This window comes from Perognathus longimembris, chromosome 5 (assembly GCF_023159225.1).
Source record: "Perognathus longimembris pacificus isolate PPM17 chromosome 5, ASM2315922v1, whole genome shotgun sequence".
Classification (NCBI taxonomy): domain Eukaryota; kingdom Metazoa; phylum Chordata; class Mammalia; order Rodentia; family Heteromyidae; genus Perognathus; species Perognathus longimembris.
In genome coordinates, this window is record NC_063165.1 from 42,714,861 (window position 1) to 42,741,801 (window position 26,941).

The following is a 26,941-nucleotide window of genomic DNA, read 5'->3' on the forward strand; positions in this document are numbered from 1 at the left end:
TACTGGCGTTTGAACTCAGTGTCTTAAGCTTGCAAGGCAGGTAATCTACTTCTTGATCCTTGCTCCCCAGACAGTTTTGCTTCAGTTTTTTTTTTTTTTATTGTATTCCTCTTGTGTTTTTTCCCAGTGCTAGAGAGTGTAATCCTCTTGCTTATAGTCACTTTGGTGTCTGAAATAATAGACATGTGCCAGCAAACCTTGCTTATTGATTGGGATGGAGTCTAGCTAAATTTTTGCCAGACAACCAGGAACTATGGTTTTTCCATTCTCTGCCTCTTAAGCAGTTGGTATTACAGTTGTGAGCCAATATTCCCAGCCATCCATGTTTTCTTAAAGTGTGATCTTTAATAACACCATTTGTTAGAGTTGTCTAAACAATCTTCATTTTGAGCAAGTTTCTCAAGAGACCTTATATGCACCAAAAGTTTGAAAATAACCAATTAAGACATGAGAATCAAGAGATGGATTTTAGGAAGAGTAAGATGTTATATGATTGCACAATGTAGAAAGGAAACCTAAGTGTTCACTAATACAAAAAAATAGCAAAACCTCTTATCATGTTGTTCAACTAGTTTTGGAAAGGAATGATGAAAGACTAACCTAGTGGGATAGAATAAGATTTAAAAAAAACAACATTTGAGAAAAAACATTGCAGAAATGAAGATGGGCAGAATGTTTCAGTGAGGGTGTACACTGGTTGTGGGATGGCAGTGGTAATGGAGGAGGTCATGATGACTTGGATGAATGAGTAATGGTGAACAATAATGCACTCCTCCAATTCTCCATCTGCAGGTAGAAGAGCAAGACAGTAGCCAAGATGCCAGGCTGAGCTTCAATTTGAGATTGTGCTATCAGTCATCTCATTGTAATTCAATCGAACACTTCCATCAAACTGAAGGAACTAAACATCCAGTTCTAAAGTTCCAATTCAAAATTCATTCACCATTACACTGACCCTGCTAAACTGTCAGAGAGGTACACATGAGAAATCTATATTTAAGGGTAAGTTGGTGCTAATGAACCTAGAGAAATGTGTCTCAAATAATGTTGCTTAAAAGGAAAAATAGACTATATGAATAGTGTGTGTGTATATATATATACATGTATATAGTATTTATAATTACACATATATAGTATAGTATATACATGTGTAATACTATGTATAATACTATATACGTGTATAAGTGTGAGAATAAATATTTTATTAATTCAACCATTGAAAAGTACGGATTCTTATTAGGGGTTTTAGTAAATATAGTATACCTAGTATACTATATACTATTACATATAGTTATATAGTGTATATAATATATATGACATAAAGATTCATACAAGAATTAAGGATTTTTCAGTACCTTGTAGACATAATTTTGTTGTAACTTAGTCTGTATGGAACAATGATCTGTCTTTGTAGTTTCTGCTGCCATTACTTCTTTATCTGTGGAGTTCCTAGAGCATCCACTGGTCAATGATGCCTCACTGTAGTGGTGAAAGCGTGAGAACCAAATGCTTTATTAATTCAACCATTGAAAAGTAAGGATTCTTCTTTGGGGTTAGGTCCTATTTTTGGAGGAGAGAAGGTTTGGTTTGTTTAATCTTGGTTCAGCTCTGTAGCATCCTGGTCAAAATCTTAGGTCTTGATGTTATATATTTTTCAGGCTATGTGATGGATTTTTAGTTTCAATAATTGCATTCAGGATGTTTGAAAATAACATGAGAAGGCACAGTATACAATACTCCCTTACCCTAGAACGAGGCAATATCGTTGCATGAATAGTATTAGCTGTGGATACTTGCTAGTTGTATTTAATTATGCAACTACAATTGAATTTATAGATGAAATTTTCAGAGAATAAAAAAAGGAAACTTTCTTAAGCATTTTTGAGGGCTTTTCTTTACCTCTCATTTCTTCACTGTTTTCTCATTTGCTTGACCCTATCTTGACATTCCTGAATCCTGCACATTTTGCCAAGTTGGTTCTTTGCTTCTCTGGCTTCTATAGCCCATTTTAGGGCAGAAAATGAGTTCTTTTTGATCTCACAATCACCCATGGAAAGACAATTCTGAGTTGTGTTTCTTATAACCTAATCCTGTATTGCAATTGAATATTTCAATGCTTCCATAAAATGCACACTTTCAAACTTAGCTCATCAACCTTCCTCACAAAACTATGTCACTTACTAGATCTGCTCATATCTGATTTTTTTCTCATTCTCTAGGCTATCTAGATTCAATCTCCTTATAATTTTAATTCTTCCATTTTTATCTGTCCATAGACAAATGAGACAGAACACCTAAAATACAAATGATGTGATACCTGAAACACACTAGATGGTAGACAACAGATGTTCACTGTTTTGCCACTTGTCCTTCCAGATTTAAGCATTTGAACAATATCATGCTGGGCCCTAGGTGTTCTCCCTATTCCACAGGGTGCACAATTGCTGTAGGTATTTCCAAAAAGACTCCCATTCAGAAGCATTAGGTCTAATTCCTTGTATAGTAGATTGACCTGTATACCTCAAACAGTTATGTCCAAAGACCTGTGAATTTAACCTTATTTGGAAAATCTGTTTTCAGATGTAATTCAGTTAAGGATCTCAAGGAGACATAACCCTACAATTAGAATGAACTCAAAGTTCAATGACAAATATCAAGGGAAGATGGTGTAAAGATGAAAGCAGAAACTGGAGTAGTATATCCTCAGACCAAGAAATGTCAAAGATAACCACAGTCACCATAAGTGAGCAGACTGGATTCCCCTTCAGATCCTCCAGGAAGAACTTACACTAGTGCATTTTGATTTACAATTTCTGGCCTCGAGAAATATGAAAAAAAAATAAAGTTTTGTTGTTTTAAGAAAACAAATTTGTAGAGATTTGTTATAGTAAAGCCAGGAAATGAATCTATTTTATTAGATTTGTCCTTTCTTAAGTTTGTCTACATATATTATATATACACATATATAAACAGAGATGCTATGTGATTTTTCAGGTATATATTACATAATATCTAAATAGGTTAAACATATTTACCTCCCCAAATATTTATCATTCTTTATGATAGAACTTAAACTTTCTTCTAGGCTTTTGAAATGTGTGTAACATTATTGTTATGCACAGTAAACCTATTGTGTAGTAATATACTAGAAGTACATGTTTCTGTCTAACTTTGTATCTATTGATCACCCTTTCTCATTTCCCCCCTTTTCTCTCTGGTAACCACCATTTTACCCTCAATTTCTACATAGGAGTGAGATCATGTGGTATTTGTCTTTGTAAGCCTGGCTTATTTCAGTAATCTCTATTTCCATCCACATTTCTACAAATGACAGAGTTGCATTACTTTATTTTTAGTGTAATCTTTAAAATACCTCTTACTAGATTTAACCTATCCTTCCAAGCCTGCTTCTTATTACTACCTGTCCCCTCTTCTGTATACTGACTGTTCCTTGATCATGAGATGATTATTTCTGCATTTTTCTCTTTCCCCCTTTCCTTTAAATCCTTCCTTCCTTCCTTCTTTTCTTCCTTCCTTCCTTCCTTCTTCCTTTTTTACCCTTCCTTTCCTTGGTGGTTTGAATTTAGAGCCTTGTCCTTCTTGAGTGGGTACTTTATAATTCAAACCATGCCATCGAGTTTTTTTGTTTAGTTTTTGTTTTGTTATTATTTTTCACTTAGACGTTCCTCCTACCTCTTTCAGGAGTAGTTTGGATTACAGGCCTATATACCATGCTTAGTTGTTTGTTTGACCTTTTAACTGCATATGACCTCCTTAAGGATGATGTTTATAACTCAGAAAATGTTGAATTAAGTAAATAAAGTCAGTAAATCCTGACAAAGAATGTCAAATCTTATGGGCAAAAATGTGTTGTGGTTCTTCCTACTCACCTGTTGAAGAAGCCTTTATGCCTAGAACCTCAGAATGTGACTGTATTTGGGAATGGGGACTTTGAAGAGATAATTGAGGTTAAATAAAGTTTGAGTACTGGTGTCTTGTAATGGAAAAAAGAATAAGAATGTCCTTGGATAAGGGATGACCAAATAATGTGAAAAGGTAGGCATCCAGGACAGAGGCTCAGAACACAGTTCCCTTCTGGCTCTCAGGGAAAACCAAGTCTGACAGCACCTTGACCTTGTATTTCTAACTCTAGAACTGTGGGGAACTAAATGTCTGCTTTTTATGATACCTACTCTGGTGTACTTTGTTTGGACAGCCATAGAAAACAACCACAGCAGGTGAAAGGTGGTACAACTCCTAGTTTAAAAACAGAAAAGAAATAAACAATATATTTTCTATGAGGATATTCTCTTTTCTTAAGAATTAGATTTATTTCTAAAATGCTGACTGTTTGATAGAGTCCTTAGTAAAGTCTAGAGGCTTTTCCATTTATTATGTAAACAATATCATTTTAGTATGAAGTTTAAGAGATCTGTGAATATAACTGGAACTTGATCTCTATCATGCCTCATCTTTTTTTTCTAGGATGGTATTGACTGTAGTCAGGCAGTTAATAGATTCATAAACTCATTTGCTAATTGCTAACTGTATGTTTGCTTCTGATACCTAAGACTCTACATCTTTGGAGAATGGTGATGAGGGCATAAAAATTACAGGATTCAGTGGGTAGTTTCTGGGAAAGGAATAAAGCCAATTTGACTCTCTTAGTATGTGTGTGTGATGTGTGTGTGTGTGTGTGTGTGTGTGTTTGTGTGTATGTGTCCAAAATCAGATCAGTGTATACATTATTCTTCTTTCATTTTCTTTCACATCCCATGGAAACATATGGGAAACTTATGCTTAGGGGAAACATAAGTAATAATGCATTGGAACTGATTTCTTATTACTCAAACTCAATTTGGAATCTTAAGTTGCCTTCTTGGGAAGCTCATTGACTATATATAATGTCCAGAGAAAGTCATGAAAAAATGAAGATTCCTACATGGAACTGAGTGAGGGGAGTTGGGAGAGCTGACATTGACTAGAAATATAGAGAAGATTCTATTGGATGAAGATATCAATTCTGTCTTCAGGGCTCTTGAGATAAGGATTGGGCCTAAAAAGTTAACCTTGTAGAATATTTATTTATTTCAACATATAAACTATGTATTTTACTCATCTAAAGACCAGAAATAATGACATATAGGGGTTTGTCCTAAGATGATATCGATTAGTGGGTTTTCAGATTCCTAACTTAAACTTGTCAAGGAGCTTCATTTCTCTTAGGCTTACTATCCCCAATAAAATTGGATGAATGTTTGTACCTACTTCATTGAGTATTTGCCAAAACAATTCATGTAAACTAATGAGGTAGCTGGTGTTGTTCTGATGATTTAACACAAAATTCATCAGCACCTGGATTGATTTTGGGACCTAGTCTGTATGACATATTGTTTCCAAAGGTACTTCCAATAAATGAAATAAAATGAAAGTGAAGAAAAATGGGAAGGTTGGGATAAGTAAAGTAAAAAAAACTGTTCCCAAATTTTGTCTGAAGTTTAGCCAAACAGTTAATCAAACAGTTAATCAAATAATCTTCTCAATCAAGCTATAAACCTGCTTAAATGGTAAAGAGGCTCTTCTCTTTCCTTTACCCATCATCCTTTTGCTTTCTCCTTTCATCACTTTATTCATCCAGAACAGGAGTATCTCTGACAGGAAGCTCTTTCTTCTTCATTCTTTGCCCTTGTCTCGAATTCATGAAAGACTGAACTCGGAGTGGGCTCATTGCAAACTTAGAATAATACTAAATCTAGAATATGTTTTTTAAAATTTATCCATAAAATACAGACACTTAGAAAAGAACTGAAAGAAAAGACCAAGCTATCACCCTCTCCCCTGAGTATCTTCCTTAGAGAGTCCATACTGATAGGAATGTGCCTTGACTTGTTAAAAGGTAAAACACATCTTCAACTTTCAGTGGTCCTGAAATAGACATAACCAACTGTCTTGTCGTAACATATTAGAAGGGACTAAGAAAAAAAAGGAGAGCTCTTTAAATAGAGGTGCTTGCCACTGTTAATGTACAATAAGAAATAGTTTGGAAAGTTCTGTGAGAGAGTCACTTGGCACTAGCATCAACATTTCAACAAAGTGTAGTCTGGGAAAGCAATGATGACTTCAGAGGGGCTGGGCTGGGCTGTGTCCATATTTTATTTCATCCGATAGAATGTTGGCAAGTTCAACATTACTATGCCTATTTCACAGATGAAAAGCTTCGGTGCATGGGGCTTTGCAAGCTCTTACAGGCACTACATATCCAAAATCCAAGTTATATTCACTTTTTTTTTTTTTTTTTTTTTTGCCAATCCTGGGGCTTGGACTCAGGGCCTGAGCACTGTCCCTGGCTTCTTTTTGCTCAAGGCTAGCACTCTGCCACTTGAGCCACAGCGCCACTTCTGGCCGTTTACTATATATGTGGTGCTTGGGAATCAAACCCAGGGCTTATGAATACAAAGCAAGCACTCTTGCCACTAGGCCATATTCCCAGCCCTATACTCACTTTCTGAACCACCTGTTCCTCCCCCAAATTCTGAAAGACCACAGAAGGAAATGAAATAGGTTTTATGTGTGTATCTATTCTTCTCATCAGAGATGAGATTGCTTTTACCCATCATTCCAAAAAAATGAAATATCACTACCAATATGACACAAAACTGTGGCTCACATGTTCAGTTTTATCAGTAAAGTTGGAAACAAAACCTTTCAAATAAATATATGTGCATCAAGAAAAAAAAAGTTACCATATGACTTTTAGATATGGATGCTAATTTCCCAAAAATTATTGTTTCACAACTAAAGTCCTTAGTTAAGTGCTGTATATTCATGCCAATTTTTCTAATATTTTGGAGCATAAATGAGATATGTTTATGCATATCTAAGCTTATTATATGTATGTATTTATGTAAACTTATATGTCTCCTGAGAACATTAGCTGTGAAGCATATTCTTGAGGGAACTGAGCCTCTACAATTATTAACTGTATAAAATGTAAATGGTAGACATAACTTCATAAAGGTTTGAATACAGTGCCTCTTTAAAGTATCTGTTTTTGCTTTTATGGGATTGAGGAAAGAGAAGAGTTTTTGTTTTGTTTTGCTTTGTTTTTGCTTTTTAAACTCAAGCATTCCTGAGGCCTCTCTTTCCCAAACACTTCCCATCCAATCTCTTGAGCAAGCTGGAATATCCCTTTTCTGCCCCCACCCAGTCATCTTCCCAATGCAGTGGGAAAGTCAGTAAGTAATTGGGTCCAGATTGGAGATGTTTAAATATTCATGAGGCTGGCAGGGGACTGGGAGGGGGTGACAGTCTAGAAAGGGGGTAGGGGCTGCAGGAAGTGATTAGTCATTGAAAGCTAGTGACCAATTCTGAGATATGGGAGAAAAGGGCATATAAAAATTGAAAAATTGGGTGGAGTGGGTGAAGAAAAGAGGAGAGAAAAGAAGAGGAGGGGCGAAGGGAGACAGAGACAGGGGAGAGGGAAGAGAGGAGAGAGAGAGAGAGAGAGAGAGAGAGAGAGAGAGAGAGAGAGAGAGAGAGAGAGAGAGAGAGAGAGAGAGAGAGAGAGAGAGAGAGAGAGATTGTGCGATGAGCAATAGCTCTGGACCTTACAGTTGCAGCTAACTGCCCTGGTGTGTGTGAGGGAGAGAGAGGAAAAGAGAGAGGGAGGGAGGGAGGGAGGAAGGGAGGGAGGGAGGGAGAGCGCGCTAGCGCGAGAGAGCGAGTGAGCAAGCGAGCAGAAAAGAGGTGGAGAGGGGGGGATAGGAAGAGAGAGGAAAGGAGAGAAGGCAGGAAGAAGGCAAGGGACGCTACAACCATGCTGTGCTGTATGAGAAGAACCAAACAGGTAGAGCTAAAGATTTTTTTAAACTTCTTGCTGTTGTGAAATTACCAGAGTATAATATTTTCTTGTAAAAGCAGAAAAAAAATATTTTAACTGCTTTTGCTCTGGCATGGTGCTCGCGATTCCTTAGCATATGGTAGCTAATGGTGTATCCCAGCTTTTATTCTTTTCTGTCTTTCATGTTCTGGTTTTGGAATGCTGCTACGAATTAGGGCGAGGGTAAAAAAAAATGCCCATTTGGCTAGAAATACGGTTGCTTCTTCTTCCTTTTTTTCCCCCTATTAGTAAATGCATACTGTTTTCGGTCTCTGCTTTTGAGGGTGTGGATGTAGAAAGGGGTGTGAGGGCGATAATGTGGGCTTTACCTACAAGATAGAGAAACGAGCCTTTATATTATGTGCAAAAAGCGTGGTTGGGGGACGAATATTCAGGCTTGAGTATCGCCTTCTCTGTCGTAGTTCGCTCACATGTGCTCTGGAAGATGCCTTATTTCATACATGCATCCAAAAGGACGCAGGTATTGATGGCAGAACATGTGGAGGTTTTATTTATTTATTTATTTATCAGTGAATGAATGAAACTGTGATTTGGGGGAAATTCTTCTTCTTTTTTTAAGAGAACCTAAAGACAACTGGGGCTGGGGTCGGGGGTGTGGGGGGGATTGGGAGTGTGGAAAGAGGGGAAAATTCCCTTTCTGAGATTCGTAGCCGATTGTGCACCAGCTGGTCGGAGGAGAGGGAGGACCACGCCCCTAGGAGCTTTGAGCTCCGCTGGGATGGGAAAGGCCAGCCAGTATTACCTGTTGGAAATCAGGTCTTTTCTCTTTCCCCTTTCCTTTGCTTCTTAGTCCTGGCATGGTCAGTGACCAGAGACGTGCTCCCATCCTGTAGAAAACGATGGTGACTAATTTTCATCAGAAAAAGGGACCCATCCAAGATTAGCTAGAATCTGAATCCCCTCTCGCCCTCCCCCACTGCTCGGATTTTTTTCTCTCTTACATTTCGAATTGCTCACTTATTTCTTGCAAGACGTTTGAGAAACTTGATGGAGGGGGGAGCGGGGTGGGAGGAATGACGAGTTCGGTATTCCGCAGTAACAGATAGTGCAGTGACATTCTCCAAAAGAAGCTTTAAAACATTTCTTGGAACACATTTAAGTGGTTTTGGGCAACGGTTAAAGAGAAAAAATGGGTGTGGGATATAGATAACTGAGTGTGTGTGTGCATGTATGTGTGTGGGCGTGCGTGTGTGTGTGTGTGTGTGTGTGTGTGTGTGCCAGTGGCAAGGTGGTGGTGGGCAATCTTGGTCAAAGAAGCTCTCTGCAGAGTGCTTGCATTACGCTGGGTGGGGTGCAAAAGATGGGTTTGGGTATTATTCTTATGCAGGTATGAAAAAATGGGTAATTTGTAATACACTCGGTGGAGAGTCTACAAGCCTTGCATGTTGAGCCAGCGCCCTGGAAGGAGGGGGTGGGGAATGAGGAAGAGGGAGAAGGAAGAGGTAGAGGAAGACACAGAAGCAGAGTATCAGAGAGTGGGTGGAGAAGCAAGACGAAACTAAGTGAATGAATGAATGAATGAATGAATGAATGTAGTAGACATCCTTGGTTGTATGAGGAAGGATAGTAGAGGGGAGAGGACTGCAGGGGATATTGGCAAGCATTTCTCTAAATTTCTCTTCCACTAGATCATTTTTTAAACTGAGACTTTTTTTCCTCTTGTCTTCCTTCGTTTTTGATATATAAATGTAATTGATACAGGCGTTCTGGTTAAGTACACTGTCAAAGAAAGGTCCTAAGGTTATCCTACCGGTGAACTGGGGAAATAAAATTTAGGAAGGCGGAGCCCTAAGGAAGCCAGTGCTATTCTTTTCTCAAAAGCTTTCATTTTGCAAAGAGAAAGATTGTGGTTTACAACTTAATCCCATACTCTTTATATCCATGTAAGTATAGACATATATCCTTTGATAAAGGAAATTAAGCATGCATTTAAGACAGGGAATGTGGCTAAAGGAATTACCTTTCCAAAATGCAGACTGCTGCCTTGACTCCAGCTCTATCTCACAGACAGCCTCCAGCATTAACTCTGATGTGCAAAGTAATGGAGATGAAATTGCGTGTTGGGGAGTTTGCATGTAGAGGCATATAGCATCTGCATGAATCATGCTCACCAGTCATGCATGTATTCTGTAAGCTTCCACATGCCTTTCTGTGGTTTAGCATCATTCATATGCAAAAGAGAAAATGAAATATATAGCAAAGGTCCTTTTGTCCCATACATTTTGTGTGTACTTGTGTGTGAAATGGTTATGTCCTATATAACAGTGCTATGAATCACTCACATTTGTCAGTATTTAAGATACCATTAAATCAAACAGAAGGAGATAGTGTATTCAGGGCTCAGGGCGTGGGCTCACACCACCCTGACTGGCATTTATATACTGTGAATACTTAAGTCTCACACAGGTTTCCTGCTTTGGGGTGAAATGATTCTCAGTCATTTAGAGGGGAATCCATTAGTGTCTACAATTTGGACACATATTCATTATCCTAGGTTTTTAATCAGGAATAAAATAAGGGCACACACCCGAAAAGGTCTAAACTCTGCCACACCCATGAAATCCAGCAGAAATGTGGGAGGGGGCTGGAGGACTTGCACTTCCTTCCTCTTCCACTTGAGCCGCATAAAGAAGCAATCCTGGATTTCTAACTTGTAATACATTGCCAATAGCTAAGGAAGAAAGCATAAATGATCTATATTAGCTATTAGTTACCAGTATAGATTATTACAGCAGGAAGAAGCGTGAGTGGGGTGGAAGCACAGAAAGGAGTGGCCAAAGGAAGAACTGAAAGGATCCCTGAGATTTAATTGGCTTATGATTTTCAAGTATCTTTAAATAGCTCAATCACCACGCATAGTGCAGATGATTAAAAACTTGCAAGGTGTGATTTCCAAATATCAAGACAACTGTGAGATGCTTCCTTTGTTTGAAAATAATGACTTTAGCTTGTAATTAAAGTATAAAAATTAATTTTGCAAGCAAGTAGCCCCTTCCTTACCTTGCTAACATCTGCCTCCTTCCCTCAACAAATAATTCTTATCTTTGAGAATGTGTTCTGTGGCTTGGAATTGCAACCCTCTGAGCCTTCCCTTTGCAGCCTCAGGAAGTTGTGGAAGGTTACAGCCTTGCTTTGGAGGTACAAGGTGCGGGGCATCCTTCTCAGTGAGAAACTAAGATTCCTCCCTAATCTCCCCGAGCCACACCCAGTGTCATCTAGGGATTTAGTGAATTAATCAAATGGAAGCATTCTACTTAATATAATTGCAGCTGCTCATTCAAAAGAAAACAGTGCTATCATACATTTCCAAATTTAAACAGAAGAAATGACTTGAAGGACTTCTTTATTTTCTGCCACAATATCTGGACTTTGCAAAGCCTTTAGACAATTTATAGTGAATCAAGAAATGTGATTATTCCTGGTGACCAATTTTTTTTCTAACCTATGGCCACGATGCATGCATAATGAGCCCTGATTTCTCATGCTGAGAGAGTCTGTGTCACTCTGTGCCTACCCCCCACCTCCAACCCATGCTGAGACAACTGGAATAAGAAAACACAGGGTTAATTTTCTTTCTTGCTGAGCTGGCAATATTACAGAAACCTCTTTTGATGTTGCCAGCTAACGGGCAGTGCTCTTGTTCACCAAGAAGGGGGTGGGGGCTGCTCAGGGTCTCCTCTTCCTCATCATAGTGAAATGTCAGTAATATGCCTGGGGCTGAGTTTTACCTGGTCCATAGAGAAGAGGTGGAGAATATCTTGCAGGCAATACTAGGTATAGATGTTAACTAAATGTTCCTGTTGTTCATATTCATAAGGTAAGACAGAGCTGAAATCTTCCTCTATTGACAGTTCAAAAAATACACATAGCCAGTTCATCTAAAAAAAATGGTAGAACAACATTCAACTCTTCTCTTTCCTGTTAGTTAAAACAGAGGCATCCTTGCAGCCCAGAGGTGTCTGTTGTAAACCAAATAAGTTGACACCAGATTTCTCCCTGTTAGATGTCTGAATTGTCATCAGATTGCCTCTGTGCCAGTATAATTGAATCTTCTTACATTCTCTGAAGTGCTGGAAAGAATCCTTAGTTGGTGTCACTTACGGATCTCTGATCTCAAATGAATCACAGCTACTTGGGTTTCCATTGACTCTTATCCAATGGGCACTGAGAAACAAACAGAACAATCCCAACAAAACCTCCACCCTGTTTACCTTCAAGGGTTTTGTAGGGATTAAACACAATTTTTGTAAAAACAAAAAAGTATTTTTTTTAACTTGTGCAAGGCGAGACTTGAGAGAATCTCTGACTTTTTAAAACTGTCATGTGTCTACAATGTCTGCCTTCCTCCCTGGAAATTACTTCCTTCTGATTGATCATACAAGCACCCTGCTTGCTCCTTCCCCAGTGTGTTCTCCAGTGCCTCTCTCACTTGGGCCCCATTCTCTTGAGATTTCCTCCTTTCCTACTGTATTAGATCCTTTCTTCCTATGAAGTTTATACCTGTCTCTGCTGTCTTAAACACAGTCCTCTGATTCTGTAGGACCACAGTCTCTGTAATACCCTATTTCATCCTTTTTTAGAACAAAGTTCATAAAAGTTCACTTACTTTTTCACTCTATACGTTCATCTACCTACTTTAAAGAGACTTCTGTTTCTAAAACTGCAGTATGTCCTATTCGGAAAAGTGCCACTACATCCAATGATTCTCCAGTCTGACATACCTTAATTGAATTTCCTTTTGCATTTTGTCTTGTTGTCCATTCTTCTCCCTCAAACTTCATCCTCATGGGGTTTCTTCATTCATTCTCATTCTCCTCCTTTCCAGACAGGACCTTTCTCATCTTTGCTTGATTTTTTTTCACTTTCTTCCTCCCAAATTATTAGTGAACGTCACGCTATAATTGTGATCCATTCCTCATCACATTCAATTTACTAATCCTAGATAACCTCTGTCAGGCAGGCCTATGGGATTTCCAAATCTGTACACCAGATATTTGAGCGCCTGAGTCATAGATATACTGAAGTATTTCAGAGATACCAAAGTTAACCTAGTGCACACCAAACTTGTTCTCTGTTTTGTACTACTCTTGGACTTTCTTCCCACTTTTATTACTATAATACTATCCATTAAGAGAGCTTAAGAACCTGATTCTCATATCTAGTAGTTGGAAAGACTTTGAATGTATCTCCTGCTTTTTATCTGATCTGTCTTGCCTACTTTTCCATTGCCATCTTCAAATAACTCCTCCTTCTCACTCAATGACACCATGTCAATATTTCAGGCCTTGGTGCCTTTGCTCTCACTATGTTTTCTGTCCACATAAAGCTTCCCTTCCAGCCCAGACATTTTCCTTTTTTTCTTCTAGTCCCTTCCCTCTTTCCAAATAATCCATTTTCTAGTCTTCTACTTTCATGCCTTTTTCTTTCTTTAATCTAGATCCCATCTATGATATTCTTTCTATTTCTAGTGCCTAAGACAATGCTTGACACATGAAGTTAGTGGTTTTGGTTCTAACAATGAATCATCTTGCTTATTAAAGGAGTATAGAACTAGGTTTAGAGTCTTCCCCCAGTTCTTGCATACTGAACTGGAGAGAATCACAGTAGATTAGAGACAAATCTATTGGGAAAAAATTTTAAAGTGGATCTCACCATAACTGACTCCACCTACTTACCTGTAGATATGGCATTCACTCTGTTTTTTAATAAAAGCAGGTACAATCAATATGCCCATGTGTAGTGCTAATTTCTTCCAAATGCCATGACTGATCTATCTAGAATCTTCCCTTCTATATCCTCCAATTCCATCAACCACCATGCCAGCCCCTCTCTCCAAGGGTAACACACTTAAAGCTTAAACACCCAGCTACCACATTGTTATCCATGAGCTCTTTTTTTGGATTCCTAATCCTTGAGCCCTGTGGTACTTCCTTACTATACTTGATAAACTAGTCTCTTCTTTGCTTAGTTGATTAACTTGTGTGATCACACAAACTTCAAAAGGTGCAAGTTTCAGGCTTTGCCTAAGGGATCTATTCCTAAGAATTAATTTTATCCTCATTTTGATTATTCCTTCCCACTGAAGTAGCCTTACAATAATATCAACAAGCAGATATCTTACACAAAAGCAAAGGAAGAGTAAATAGTCCCTAATATATGTTAAATGTATGAAAATTAGATCAATTTCCATCTTCCTGGAGCCAACTGACCCATGAAAATACTCTACCAGACTTTTAAGTAGTTTACTTGGAACTGGCATATCTTTGAGAAGAATGGTAAAAATTTTCATTTGTTTGTTTTGTTTTTTTGGCCAGTCCTGGGCCTTGGACTCAGGGCCTGAGCACTGTCCCTGGCTTCCTTTTGCTCAAGGCTAGCACTCTGCCACTTGAGCCACAGCGCCACTTCTGGCCATTTTCTGTATATGTGGTGCTGGGGAATCGAACCCAGGGCCTCATGTATACGAGGCAAGCTCTCTTGCCACTAGGCCATATCCCCAGCCCCGAATGGTAAAAAATTTTCACCTACAAAATTACTTAGGGGTGAAGTTTGTATGAATGTATGTATGTATGTATATGTGTATATATGTATGTATTTTTGTCAGTTGTAGTGCTTGAACTCTGTGCCTGGGCACCATCCCTGAGCTTTTTCCACACAAGCTCAGCACTCTACCACTTAGAGCCACAGCACCACTTCTGGATCTCTGGTGGTTAATTGGAGATAAGAGTCTCACAGACTTTTCTGCCCTGGCTGGCTTTGCACAGAGATCCTCAGATCTCAGCCTCCTGAGTAGCAAGGATGACAAGTGTGAGCCACCAGCCACTGACTGATTTTAATTGCTAAGATTGAGTAGTGTTTTCAACCACTCTACTTTATTCTAAATTTGACTCAATTCTCCCAATGTTTTGTAAGTTTTCTTCTCCTTTTCCTCTCCTCTCAGAACTAAGGGAAATTTCTATGATTAATACAATTTCATGCTAGTGCTTGGCAAATAAACTTTAAGGAAAATATATTCCATATTACTTCCTAAGTAAGATACTTTAAGCTATGCCTAGCACATACTAGATATTCAATAAATATTCAAATTAGGGAATAAATGTAGATAAGGAGGCATAATATTATGCATTATTAGGAGACTTAAGGTAGAACAAAGCCATATTGGTATACTATTCAAAACAGGTTTTATGTAAAGGCACACGTATTTTCACCAGTGTTTATAGTTAGACATGCTGTTCCCTGACCTGTACCTTTCAGAGTGGTATACTTGCCGTTATTTCTGGTTTAGTATGGAAGTGTGACTTTCCAGGTTTACCATCCTTCATTATTTACAGACCTTATTTTCTTAGCTACTGTTTGCTTAATATCCTGTTTCATGTCTTTGTAGTGGAATAAACCCTTCCCCTGGGTTGTAGACCTGGTTCTGCCAATTGCTTATCATGTGATCTTGGGTAAGTAACTTAATCTTCCTCAGCCTCAGTTTACTCATCTGTGTAGTGGGTAAAATAAAATCCTCCGAATCCGGATTTTTTGTTTTTACTAGGCTGGTGGGAGGCTCAAGGAATGCAATAAAAAATCAGTTTTTTCAAAACAATGTGTTATACAAAAAGAAATTGTCATTAACTAAGGGATTTCACATAGTGATTCCTAAAATACTCACCACTCCATTTCAACAGGAAGTGCTATTGCCCTCTGCATAGAAAGTATACTTCTTCTACTCCCATTCCTCCTCTCTTATTTTCTACAAAGTACCTGTGAACTATGCTGCTAGATGAGAGCACAGCATAAAAATCAGATATGCAAATATTCAGATTGTCTTAAGCCCCATGTAGCACAACAACTAGGAATGTGTGCTGTTTTTCTTTTCTTTTTCTGCCTTTGTCTTTTCTGCGTGTTCCAGTTTCTTCCACATTTGCTAAATCTGCTGCCTGGCCCCATCCCCACCCCCACTTCACTTCCAAACTGGGTTCTCAGCACTAAGATTACCAGGCCTGCTGTGCTCACATCTATCATACCAGGGCCCAGTCAGGCAAAAGGGTGGAGAGGAAAGGGACAGCTAGCTGACTGAAAGCCTGAAAATGGCTATGCAGCCTGGTTGGAGGCCTCCTGCAAATACCATCACCTGGCACAGGTTCCATTAACATCAGGGATCCTCATGGTGTCAGAAATAAACCTTGATCAGAAGAGAATCCAACCCTGAACCTTTACAAGTTTAACTCTCAGTGCCAAAAAGAATTGTCTAAATCCTCCAAATTTCCACAAAGAACATTTCAGTTCACATCCCTGGTTATGACTGGGTTAAGCTAGTAATTTAATACAACAACATCCATCAACTTTTCAAATGAGGAATGCAATTTTGCAATCCAAAGAAACTGAGTTTCAAATACTTTGAATACTATTTACAAATATTTTTTAAGTAAAACAATTGGGTGAGCTTAGTTCAAAAATCCTGTTTGTCACCTCCCCCCCCCCCACCTCCTGCCAGAAGCCTAATGTCTAGCATAAGAAAATATTGTCATGCATATGTTACAAAAAGTAATTTTATGTAGGGAGCTCATGTGGCCTTGCAAGAGAAAGGTATGCTAACTAGAAATTTGAGGATAAAGTTGTATTTAGGAAGAAATAATAATTTACTTATTCTGTAATTTGTAATATTCAATATGACTTTAAATCCTTCATTATAGCGACTTCTTTGACTCTACTCAGACATACACTGTTATTATTTATGTGCCCTTTGGCACATAAAATGACGTTAAGTGCCCATAATTTGAATCAATTTAGGAGAATCTACAGAATCTATGAAATGAACAACTGAATAGTCCAGCCTATGAAAACCAAGGTAGATATGGGAATCTCAGTATCAGAAATTCATAAACTTTCTGTCCGACACCTCACAATTTAAATATTCACTTGCCAATAATCTTAACTTTTCTATCTCTCAGTACAAAATTCTAAATAAGAGAGACAGAAGTGGAAGAAGGGAACATTAGGGGGAGAGGAAAATAGATGGGAGTGGAGGGGTTAGAGGGAGGGTAAGGAGAGGTGAGATGAGGCAAGGCAATTGGGCTGAGAAAAACTACCTTGCATATATTTGTGTACAAATATAGGGTAGATGCTCAGATCAGGAGGACATTACATTAACTATAATGGACCACTAGTTTTTTCCTTTGATCTCCAATGTGGCTATACTACAAATTTTAGTTATTGGTAGGATTCTAAGATGAAACAGTAGTTTCATAGATACTCAGTGGTATATACTTAAAAAAGGAAGGTTAGGACAAATTTTTGTACAAATTTGTGTTATCTTCAGCTATAACAAATGCTAGACATCCACAGCCTTTCAGAAGCCAGATTCTGGAAGGTATACCTTTCTAAGAAAAATTCTGGCTGTCAAATATTCTTGCTAATTTGCCATGATAAAGCTTTGTCCTTTTTAATATGTAGGGTCTATTTCCATAAAAAGATTGGTCATTATTGGGTATAAAACTACTTCACTCAATTTATATAATAGATATGCTACTCCTTGACATTAGCCATCACATTTTTCTGAACGTTATTGAATTAATCCTAGCAATCATCACCATATTTATCTATTTTTAGCACACTGGAACTTTCTCAAATATTAGCTGTTGTCTCCATACACTTGCTTGTTCTAAATGTAGAAGGTAGGTAATTAGCTTTACATTCATTCGTTGTAATCCTCATTCCAACATAAAAAATGGGAAAGTCTACTATCTTCCCATTAATGACTATATAAAAAAGCTAAGTGAGGCACAGAAAAAAGTAATAAATGGAGTGATCCTCAAATGTTAATTAAATTCAGGAACTTCTGCTTTTTAAATGAACTTTAGAGATTTTTAGCCCAATTAGTTTAGAAATTAAGGCTTGACTGGGAGCAGGTAGTGTCCATTCTTATTTTGCTTTGGCCAAACTGGATCTTATAAGAGCTGTTTCCAAAGGGTGTACTGTACAGTATTACTCCAGTTTGTCAGTTATTTAGAGAAAAGAAGAAAGGAATGGAAGGAGAAAAGATTTGTCTTAAAAGGTCCCATTTCCTAAGAAGTTAATTTGCAGTTAGTTTAGGGTCATATACATGAATGGAATAGGAATTCTGGCTGTCACATATTCTTGCTAATTGCTCAAGGCAGTTTAATATGGTTATTTGGACTCTGAGGATTATAATGGGGAAAGAGGAATAGGGACTGAATATTCTGTGTGGACAGTACCTTTAAGAAGCCTCTTTTAAAACCAACAAAAAAGGTAATGTGTTTATTTGACAGACAGAAAAGCATAATGATTCACTGTAAATTTGTTCCTCATTTCATTTTCATCTAGACATTTTTACAACTTTCTTTCAAAATCAAGTTTTTATTGGATCAGTATTTCTCAGCTTTTCTGAGATTTTCAAGATAAGGGAGAAAATGACACAATCTCATTCAAATAGACTGACTTTTTAAAAAAAGTAAAATCTAAGTTGGAGGGTTAATGTACTCAAATGTCCTTTTCTTTTTTTCACCCTGAAGAACATCATTTGCAATATTTCCTTATTTCTCAAAGATTTGGTTAACTCAAATGAAAGAGAAGGGATTATCTTCCTTATCATCTGAAAAATCTGCTCTTAGAACTCAGGTTGGTATTTCGTATTCAGTGAATAAGTCTTTCATATTAATCTTATTTCAGTGTTCCTTATGGCTTTGATTGCCTTTGATTGAATGACCAAGTGATAGCTTCTTGATAACTGAACCAGGTTTGTGTTTTTGAGCTGTGAACTAGAGTGCTATACAGAAAATTTGAGGGCAAGACTTAATTTCTTTCAAATTCTTTCCTCCATCTTGACTCTCAGATCTTACGTATCTATAGATAAAATTAAAAGATAGGTAATTTTAGGATTTGAATCCTTGAACAGGGAGGAATAAGCTACAAATTATAAAATCAAACTACTCAATTTGGAATTAGTTAGGTCTTTTAAGTAGGTAGGGGGTAAAGGAGAAAGCCACGTGATATTCAGGCAGGAAAGAGAATTTATTACCAAACTGCTGGCCTGTGGCCCAGATGATCCATGGCCAGAGAGAAGAGAGAGAAGGGAGAGAAGGGGCGACCCCCACCCAGCCCTGCCTTATTTAGGGCAGGGGCAGGGGGTGTGGCCAGGTGGATTAGGAAAGGGGAGGTAACTGCTAGGTCTGCTGGTTACCCAGGTAACTGAGTGGAGACTTAAGGAGGTGGGGGCATCTACACGGAGCCTTCCGGGGAGGGACCTTACAGAATTTGGCCATAACTCTTGACTGAAAATTATCCTGGGAACATTAATGACCACAAATGGTCCAGAACTCACTTTTTTTTTTTTTTGATGGGGGGATTGTGGTCCTGGGGCTTGAATTCAGGGCCTGGGTGCTGTCTCTGACACCTCTTTGTGCTCAAAGCTAGTGCTCTACCACTTGAGCCACAGCATCATTCGTGGCTTTTTCTGAATGGTTTATTGGAGATAAGTGTTTCATGCGCTTTTCTGCCCAGATGGCTTCAAACTATGATCCTCAGATCTCAGCTTCCTTTAGTAACTAGGATTGCAGGCATGAGCCACCAGCACCTGGCTCAGATCTCACTTTTTAACAGCATCCAGAAAACACAATAGGTTGAGAAAAGTAATATTTAGAAAATAATTCAAGAAGTTTAAATGAGAGTACAGGTAAAATATACTTAATCATGCTTAGTGCTAAATTCGGGTACCATTGTCATTTAGCAGGGGAAATAAATATTAATGGAAATGGAACTGTGGCTCAAAGTGATAGAGTACTAGCCTTGAACAAAAGAGCTCAAGGATTGCACCAAGGCCCTGAGTTTAAGCCATGATGGACCAAAACAAACAAACACAGAAATAAAAAGCTATTGACTCTTGGCTGAAAGAATCAGTGCATGATACCAATCTTGTCATCCTATTGCTGATAGAAAACCACCACTATTGTCTCATCTTTTAGTAGACTGTATACTTCAGTCACTTTAGAGTTTTCTTATAAGCCTTACGTTTCCCTTCATTATCAGTCTAGTTTTATGGCAACTGATTTCTTTTCATACCTACTACTGAAGTGCCAGACTTTGAAGTCAGGCCCCATTTTACCAGGTGAACCCCATTTTAGAATCGAACCCTGAGCCAATCAGATTTGTACCTGTGTCCTAATCTTGCTTGCTTGAACACCTGATTGTTGTAACCTTGTTCTTTGCCTTTATAAGCCCTGTGGAATCACAGCTCGGGGCTCCCTCCTAACCTCCACTGTGTCAGTGGGTAGGACGAGGCCCGAGTTGCAGCTTGCTTAAATAAAGCCTTGCCTTGCTTTTGCATTTCGGAGTGTCTGAGTCTCGGTGGCCTTCTTGGTGGTGGCCCTCTCACAACTTGGCACAACACTACAACTTGTTTTATTAACCATAACTTACAAACATTGTTATTTTTACTTAAATTGCATATATAGGAAAAATTCATCAGTGAAAAAATTAGTTTTTCTATAAGATTTCTAGATTAAAAGCATTACTTTCTCTGGGCTCTTGTGGCTCATGTCTGTAATCCTAGCAACTCAGGAAGCTGAGATCTGGGGAGGTGGTTTGAAGCCAACATGGGCAGGAAAGTTCTGTGAGACTCTTACCTCCAACTAACCACCAGAATACTGGAAGTGAAGCTATTGCTCAAAGTGGTAGAGTGCTAGCCTTGAGCAGAAAAGCTTAGGGACAGCTCCCAGGCCCTGAGTTCAAGTTCCATGACCACCACCACCAACAACAAAAAATTACTTTCTAGTTATTGGTAGTCATCACAGAAAATGCCATGCTAAGACAATTACCTTCTTCCTTACTATAGAAATAACTATTAAAATAACATAAAAATAACTGATTATTTTCCCTCTTCTATGAAGGTTATACTATCAGTTACCAAATACTGTTTGTGATGTCTTTTACACTTGTTCTTTTCATCTTTTATAAGTATTTCTCCATCATTATTCCAGATGATAACCAAGCTGTTGTGGCTGTAAGGCTCTGTGATGAATTAACCCTTCTCGGAAACTTTCCAGATGGTTAATAGTTGTACATCTTTCTTAGAAGAGAATGTGTGTGTATGTGTTTGTGTGTGTGTGTGTGTGTGTGTGTGTGTGTGTGTGTGTGTGTGTTCTGAGGTTCAGAAAGAAACCTCAGGTAAAAAAGTTGATAGACACTCAAATTCTGTTTTCAGCATCACCCCTAAATATTTTGTGCTGGTTAATCATACATTTATCTTCCATTTTCCCCAATTTCCGTACTTTCTCTTTGTCCACAGAGTTAATTCTATTTACTCATGATTGTTTTTAAGATTCATTAGGATCCTTTACCAATCCCCTATTCATATCTTATACGATCTAGAAATTTTAGTTTTTTATCATTACCTTTCATGGAAAAAATAATTAAACAGTTATCTCTAAGACTTGTATTGTAATATGTTCTACAACAAAGCTCATCTTAATCTTAGAAATTCAGTCCCAGATATACCTATGAATTTAAGGATTAGGAGTTTTATTTTGTTGTTAAACTAGTTACTCCTGGGGTTTGAACTCAGGGCCTGGGCACTGTTAGTTTTTATTTATTTATTTATTTTACTCAAGGCTGCTACTGTACCACTTGAGCTACACCTCCACTTCCAGCTTTTTGCTGGCTAATTGGAGCTAAGAGTTTCATGACTTTTCCTACTTAGGCTATCTTTGAACTATTATCCTCAGATCTCAGCCTCATGAGTAGCTAAGATTATAGAGTGAGCCACCAGTATCCAGCTTGGCTTCTTTATTATTCAACCAATCTCTGAAAAGAAAATGATGTCACCAATATTTATCCTTTCTGATTAGCTGCACTTACTTAAGGTCCATGAATATTCTAATCCAAGGCCACCTTCTCACATGGACTAATTCCAGCCTTTCCAGCTCAAACTTCTGTGCTCTAGGACTTCTATATAATTGTCCACTGGAAATCTCTTCCCTATGACCAATAGGTACTCCAATCTTAAGATGTCCTAAAAATAATTATCTCTCATTTCCTAGTTAACCCCCTTTGTCATCCAGTCATCTAATTCAGAAACAGAATCCTTAGTTCTTCTCTCATACTTTTCTTATCATTAGATTCTACTGCTGCATAACTAGGTTTAAAAAAAACCAAAAACAAAAACTTAACTAAACTCTACTTCACTCATTTCCTCAAAATGGTATCCACTCTTTTCTGGTCATCTTCAGTTCCATCAAGGAGCCAAAGTTCCCTTTTAGCCTCCCTTCTTCTACCCTAAACTCATCTAAAAAATCTTTCTTCCCTTAGAAGCCAGAGTGGTCTTATTAAAATTGTCTATCAAATCCTGTATCTCTTGTTTTGAGAAATCTCTGGTGTTTTTCCATTGCAAGTAGTATAAACCAAAATCCTAATTATAGAGGCCTGTAATTCCTACATACCTAGGCCTTGCTTCCTTCTCTAAACTTGTTCTTAGATCTGACTTTGTCATTAAGTCTTCTGTACTCCTTTTCCCACTTGCAAGAAACATCCTGAAAATTTCCTCTCCAAGGCCATTATTCAAGCTGCTTCCTGTGTCTGCAATCCCTTTTCCCTGGCTCTTCTGATCAGTGTCTGAGTTACTTTTCGACAAATCTCAGTTTTTCTTTCTTCTTTTGTTTTCTTTAGCTTTTCTTTTCCTGGTGCCATTGGGGCTTGAACTCAGGGCCTAGTTCTTGTTCCCATCTAGTGCTTTACCACTTGAGCCACACCTCCAGCCCAACATTTTACTGCTTAAATAGAGATAGAGTATTATAGACTTCTGTATGTGCTGGGTTTGAACCACCATTCTTCAGGTCTCACCATTCTAAATAGCTAAGATACAGGATCAAGCCACTAGTGTCTGGCTTTTATTTATTTATTTATTTATTTTTAAGAAAAATAAGAGTGCTTACCATCTTATTTTTAAATTTTTACTTTTTAATAGTCTAGTCTTATCTATCTCTTCAAACTTGAAAACCTACTTCTATTTACATATCATCCTTTATTGCAATTCTGTTACTTCAAGGAATGAACCACATTATTTTGCCTCCTTTCCTTCCTAAAGATACTCAATTTGCTTGATTGCAATCTTCTTTCCACTTCTTTCTGCATAACTTATTTCTACCCATTCATTCCAATAACATGCCTAGAGATATCTTCTTTATGAATCTGCCCTAATCCTTTACTTAAGTATGGTTGTCCCCCCTCCTCCTGGTGCTACCATTGTGTCTAATTTATAATTACTGCTACATCCACCAGATATTATGATATTCATTGATGTGTCTATGTAATTTTCTACACCAAGAACTCCTTCCAGGTAAGTTATTTTGCATTATAGATAGATAGGTAAGTAGATAGGTAGGTACATAGATAGATAGATAGATCGATCGATAGATAGATAGATAGATAGATAGATAGATAGATAGATAGACAGACAGATAGAAGACAGAACTCTAATTCAGTGTCTGGCATGCTGGAGACGGTCATTAGGTAGAAATTAGGTAATGAACAGATATTGGTATCCAGTGACTAGTATGTGATTCAAAATTTGGCTAAGACTAAGTCAAATGTCCAACTTCACTGATCAGTCATGGAAATTGCCCAGTTGTGGAGCAGGCCATAACTGGGCACCTTATAAATATCTCACACAGAGCTAAGACCATACAGATCAAGATTTCACCCAAATCCTGCCAGCTGGTTGTTTTAGCAGATAAATTACTGTTTTACAGAGGCATGCTTTATTAGGACTGAAAGATAGACGTGACTCTATAGAGTACTATCTTGCCTATGGATAAAAAATAACTACGAAATCCACAGCTTTGTCTCCTTAGTCAATTAATCTGCCTTCTAAACAAGATGCTGAACAATTAGCCTTTTCCTCACACCTAAAACTGTTAGTTTTTCGTCATTCCCATAGGAGTCCTGATGCAATTCACTCTTCGTTAACATGAATTCTAGTTGCAAGTGTACTCTCACTAGACTTACACTATTATATTTCTAATTAGAGAAAGTATGAACAAAATCGCTCAGTTGGGCTGGGAATATGGCCTAGTGGTAGAGTACTTGCCTCGTATACATGAAGCCCTGGGTTTGATTCCTTAGCATCATATATATAGAAAAAGCCAGAAGTGGTGCTGTGACAGAATAGTTATAGGAATCAAATGGGCTATGGGGAAGAATGATTATTACAATGATTCCTTTGTAGCTAAATCTCTTTGAACTAAAATTAAATAAGATAGAGATTCAAGATGCTTCTTTTTGGTCTTTATTTTAGATTTATTCCTACAGGAAATGACAGTGTAAGTCTCAAACTGTTAACTGTAAAAACAAACTTTGGAAATATATCTCATTTATATGTTGGAATAGTTCTCACATCAAAATCAAATTTGGGAATGCCCAAAAGAATATAATTTTCCTATTTGGGGAACAGATGATCAAAAGAAAAGCAAGATGAAACAGACTTGAATGAGTCACTTTTCTCAGTTGTACATATTTAATTTTGGTAATTATGTGGGTGGTAAGGAAGACACATGACTAGTTTAGGTTGTTAGGAAAGTGGATTAGCGAGGCAAGTATTTATTGTTGTAGAAATTGACTTGGTTATAGTGGAACTTTGAGAAACCTACCAGTCATAGGTAAAAGCAGTTGGAGCCATTGGTACAACAAAATCTATTTTACTATCCATCCTCTGACCTATCCATATATTCCTTTGCTTCTAAGTCTTCTCAGACTTTGTCACTAGGATATTTTCTCACCATAAGTCTTTGATAGAGGGGAAAAGCCATTTTCAAAGCAAAGCTCTTGAAACCGTGATGGATGTACACCTAGAGATACTGATGTGTCAGCCATTATAAACTTTAAGTTTATATATATAATTATTATATAATATATTATATTATATATATTATATATTATAATCACATGATTTTCTAGAACAGTCAACACATTTGAGTTACTCTCATAAGCCACATTTAATTCCAATTCTCTGGAATTAAGAAGAAAGTTTTCTTCTGATGCCAGTGAAGGGTCAACAGTTTGGAACTGTGCTGGTATAACAAAATCAGACATCAGATAATGGAATGGTAATATTTTCGTGTTATTTTTCCTATGTAGGAGCAGATACTGCATCCTAACAGTTAAGCTGATACTATTTCCTCCACTAAGAGCTCGTTTCCCTCATTCTGCTAAGCCATAATTCTGCTTCCAAAAATTTGGTTGAAACTATCGCTTCTTTTATAAATCACTCAAAATACACTACTCCCAATTTCCTGAATTCCACACAGCATTCCCTGAAACTTCTTTAGGAATTTTCACTTCTCATATTGTTTGCCTATATCCCTGTCTCTCCCCATACATTTGTATATGTATATACACTTTTATATACATTCTACTTTCTTGTTCCCTGAGAGATGGCTTAAGATGAATTGCTGGCTCTTCCTCCATTTTAGACTGTATAATATGTTATTGAATGCTTACACTCACTGGGACTACTGTTAAAGCTACTACTAATGAGAGATATCATTAAATCTTTCACAGAGAAACTCTCATTCTCTTTTTTTCATGTTTTGACTTTTATTTATTAAGACTAATTTCTAGGACTCAGCACAGTGGCTCAAGCCTATAATCCCTGCTATTCAGAAGATCCAAGAGATTGTAATTTCTGGCTAGCACAGGCAAAAAAAAAATAGTGAGATAGGTATTACCTGAAAAATTAGTGATGGTATGTTCCTATAATCCCAGATATACAGGAGGTGTAAGTAAGATCATTTCAGAGGGGCCTTAGAGAGATTCTACCTGAAACATTGCAATAAAGGGTAGGGGTTAGACAGGATGGCCTCCAGTGGTAAAGCAACTGCTAAAAAGGGCAAGGGTCTAAACTCAAATTCAAATATTTCCAAAAGACTAATTTCTGGAGAAAAGATTTTTCTCAAATATTATATAGCTATCTTTATGTCTATCATATAGATATCTATTATATGTAGATATAGATACCTATACTTATTATATAGATATCTTTGTAGATATATAGGTATCTTTTCTTCATTTATCAAATCTTCATTAATCAACTACCAAGAGCCAAAAGCTATGCTAAAAATATAGGAATGTGGTACTAAAAATATAGGAATTTTTAAAATTTCTTTATTATCAAAGTGATGTACAGAGGAGTTACAGTTTCATAGTAAGACAGTGAGTGCATTTCTTATACAACTTGTTTCCTCCTTGCTCATTTTTCTCCCGCCTCCCCCTCCTCACTTCCCTCTCCCTCCATGAGTTGTACTATAGTTATATTTAAAAGAAATAAAAAGGTTTTATCCCAAAGCAGAACTTAATGTAGTATGATAGACTGTGTGTGCAACTTAAAAGTCTACTTTCTAGAATATTCCCTGTATAATATTATTAGTCTCCGGCATTATTTCTTTGTTTCCCAATGCTGAAATAATACATTAGGATTTCTCTTTATATGATTGTACGACCAGCCTTGGAGATTTTGAGAATTCGTTTTTTAAATAAAAAAGGCATTCATAAGTCTAAATATTTAAACTCTACAACATCAAAAAATGTAAGGACTATGTGAATTATTACATATACAATATTAAAAATGAGATCTGGTATTTGATAAACACTGTTAATTATAGTTTATTAGGGTTGATGCTGTTTTTAACAATGACATATTTATGTTAAATAGATCACACATCTATTTTTTATTTTAATATTACCTTTAAGTAGTTGTATAAAGGGATTGCAGAATAACATATTAATTTTTTAGTATAATTCATTTTATTCCAAAGAATTCTATTAAAATTATTAAGCAGTTGTACAAAGGAATTTCAATTCCAGAAGTCAGGTTATGAGTACAGTGCCTCTTTTTTTTTTTTTGGCCAGTCCTGGGGCTTGGACTCAGGGCCTGAGCACTGTCCCTGGCTTCTTTTTGCTCAAGGCTAGCACTCTGCCACTTGAGCCACAGCGCCACTTCTGGCCATTTTCTGTATATGTGGTGCTGGGGAATCGAACCCAGGGCCTCAT

General features: G+C 37.4%; 1 protein-coding gene across 1 annotated transcript in view; it reads left to right on the forward strand.

Moving 5' to 3' along the window:
• Positions 1 to 7,751: 7,751 nt before the first annotated feature.
• Gap43 (growth associated protein 43) overlaps positions 7,752 to 26,941 on the forward strand; it is a 97,769-nt gene continuing 78,579 nt past the window's right edge. Inside the window, exon 1 of the mRNA XM_048345987.1 lies at positions 7,752 to 7,846. Within this exon, the coding sequence (XP_048201944.1) occupies positions 7,817 to 7,846 (30 nt within the window). The 5' untranslated portion in view covers positions 7,752 to 7,816. The remainder of the gene's footprint in view (positions 7,847 to 26,941) is intronic.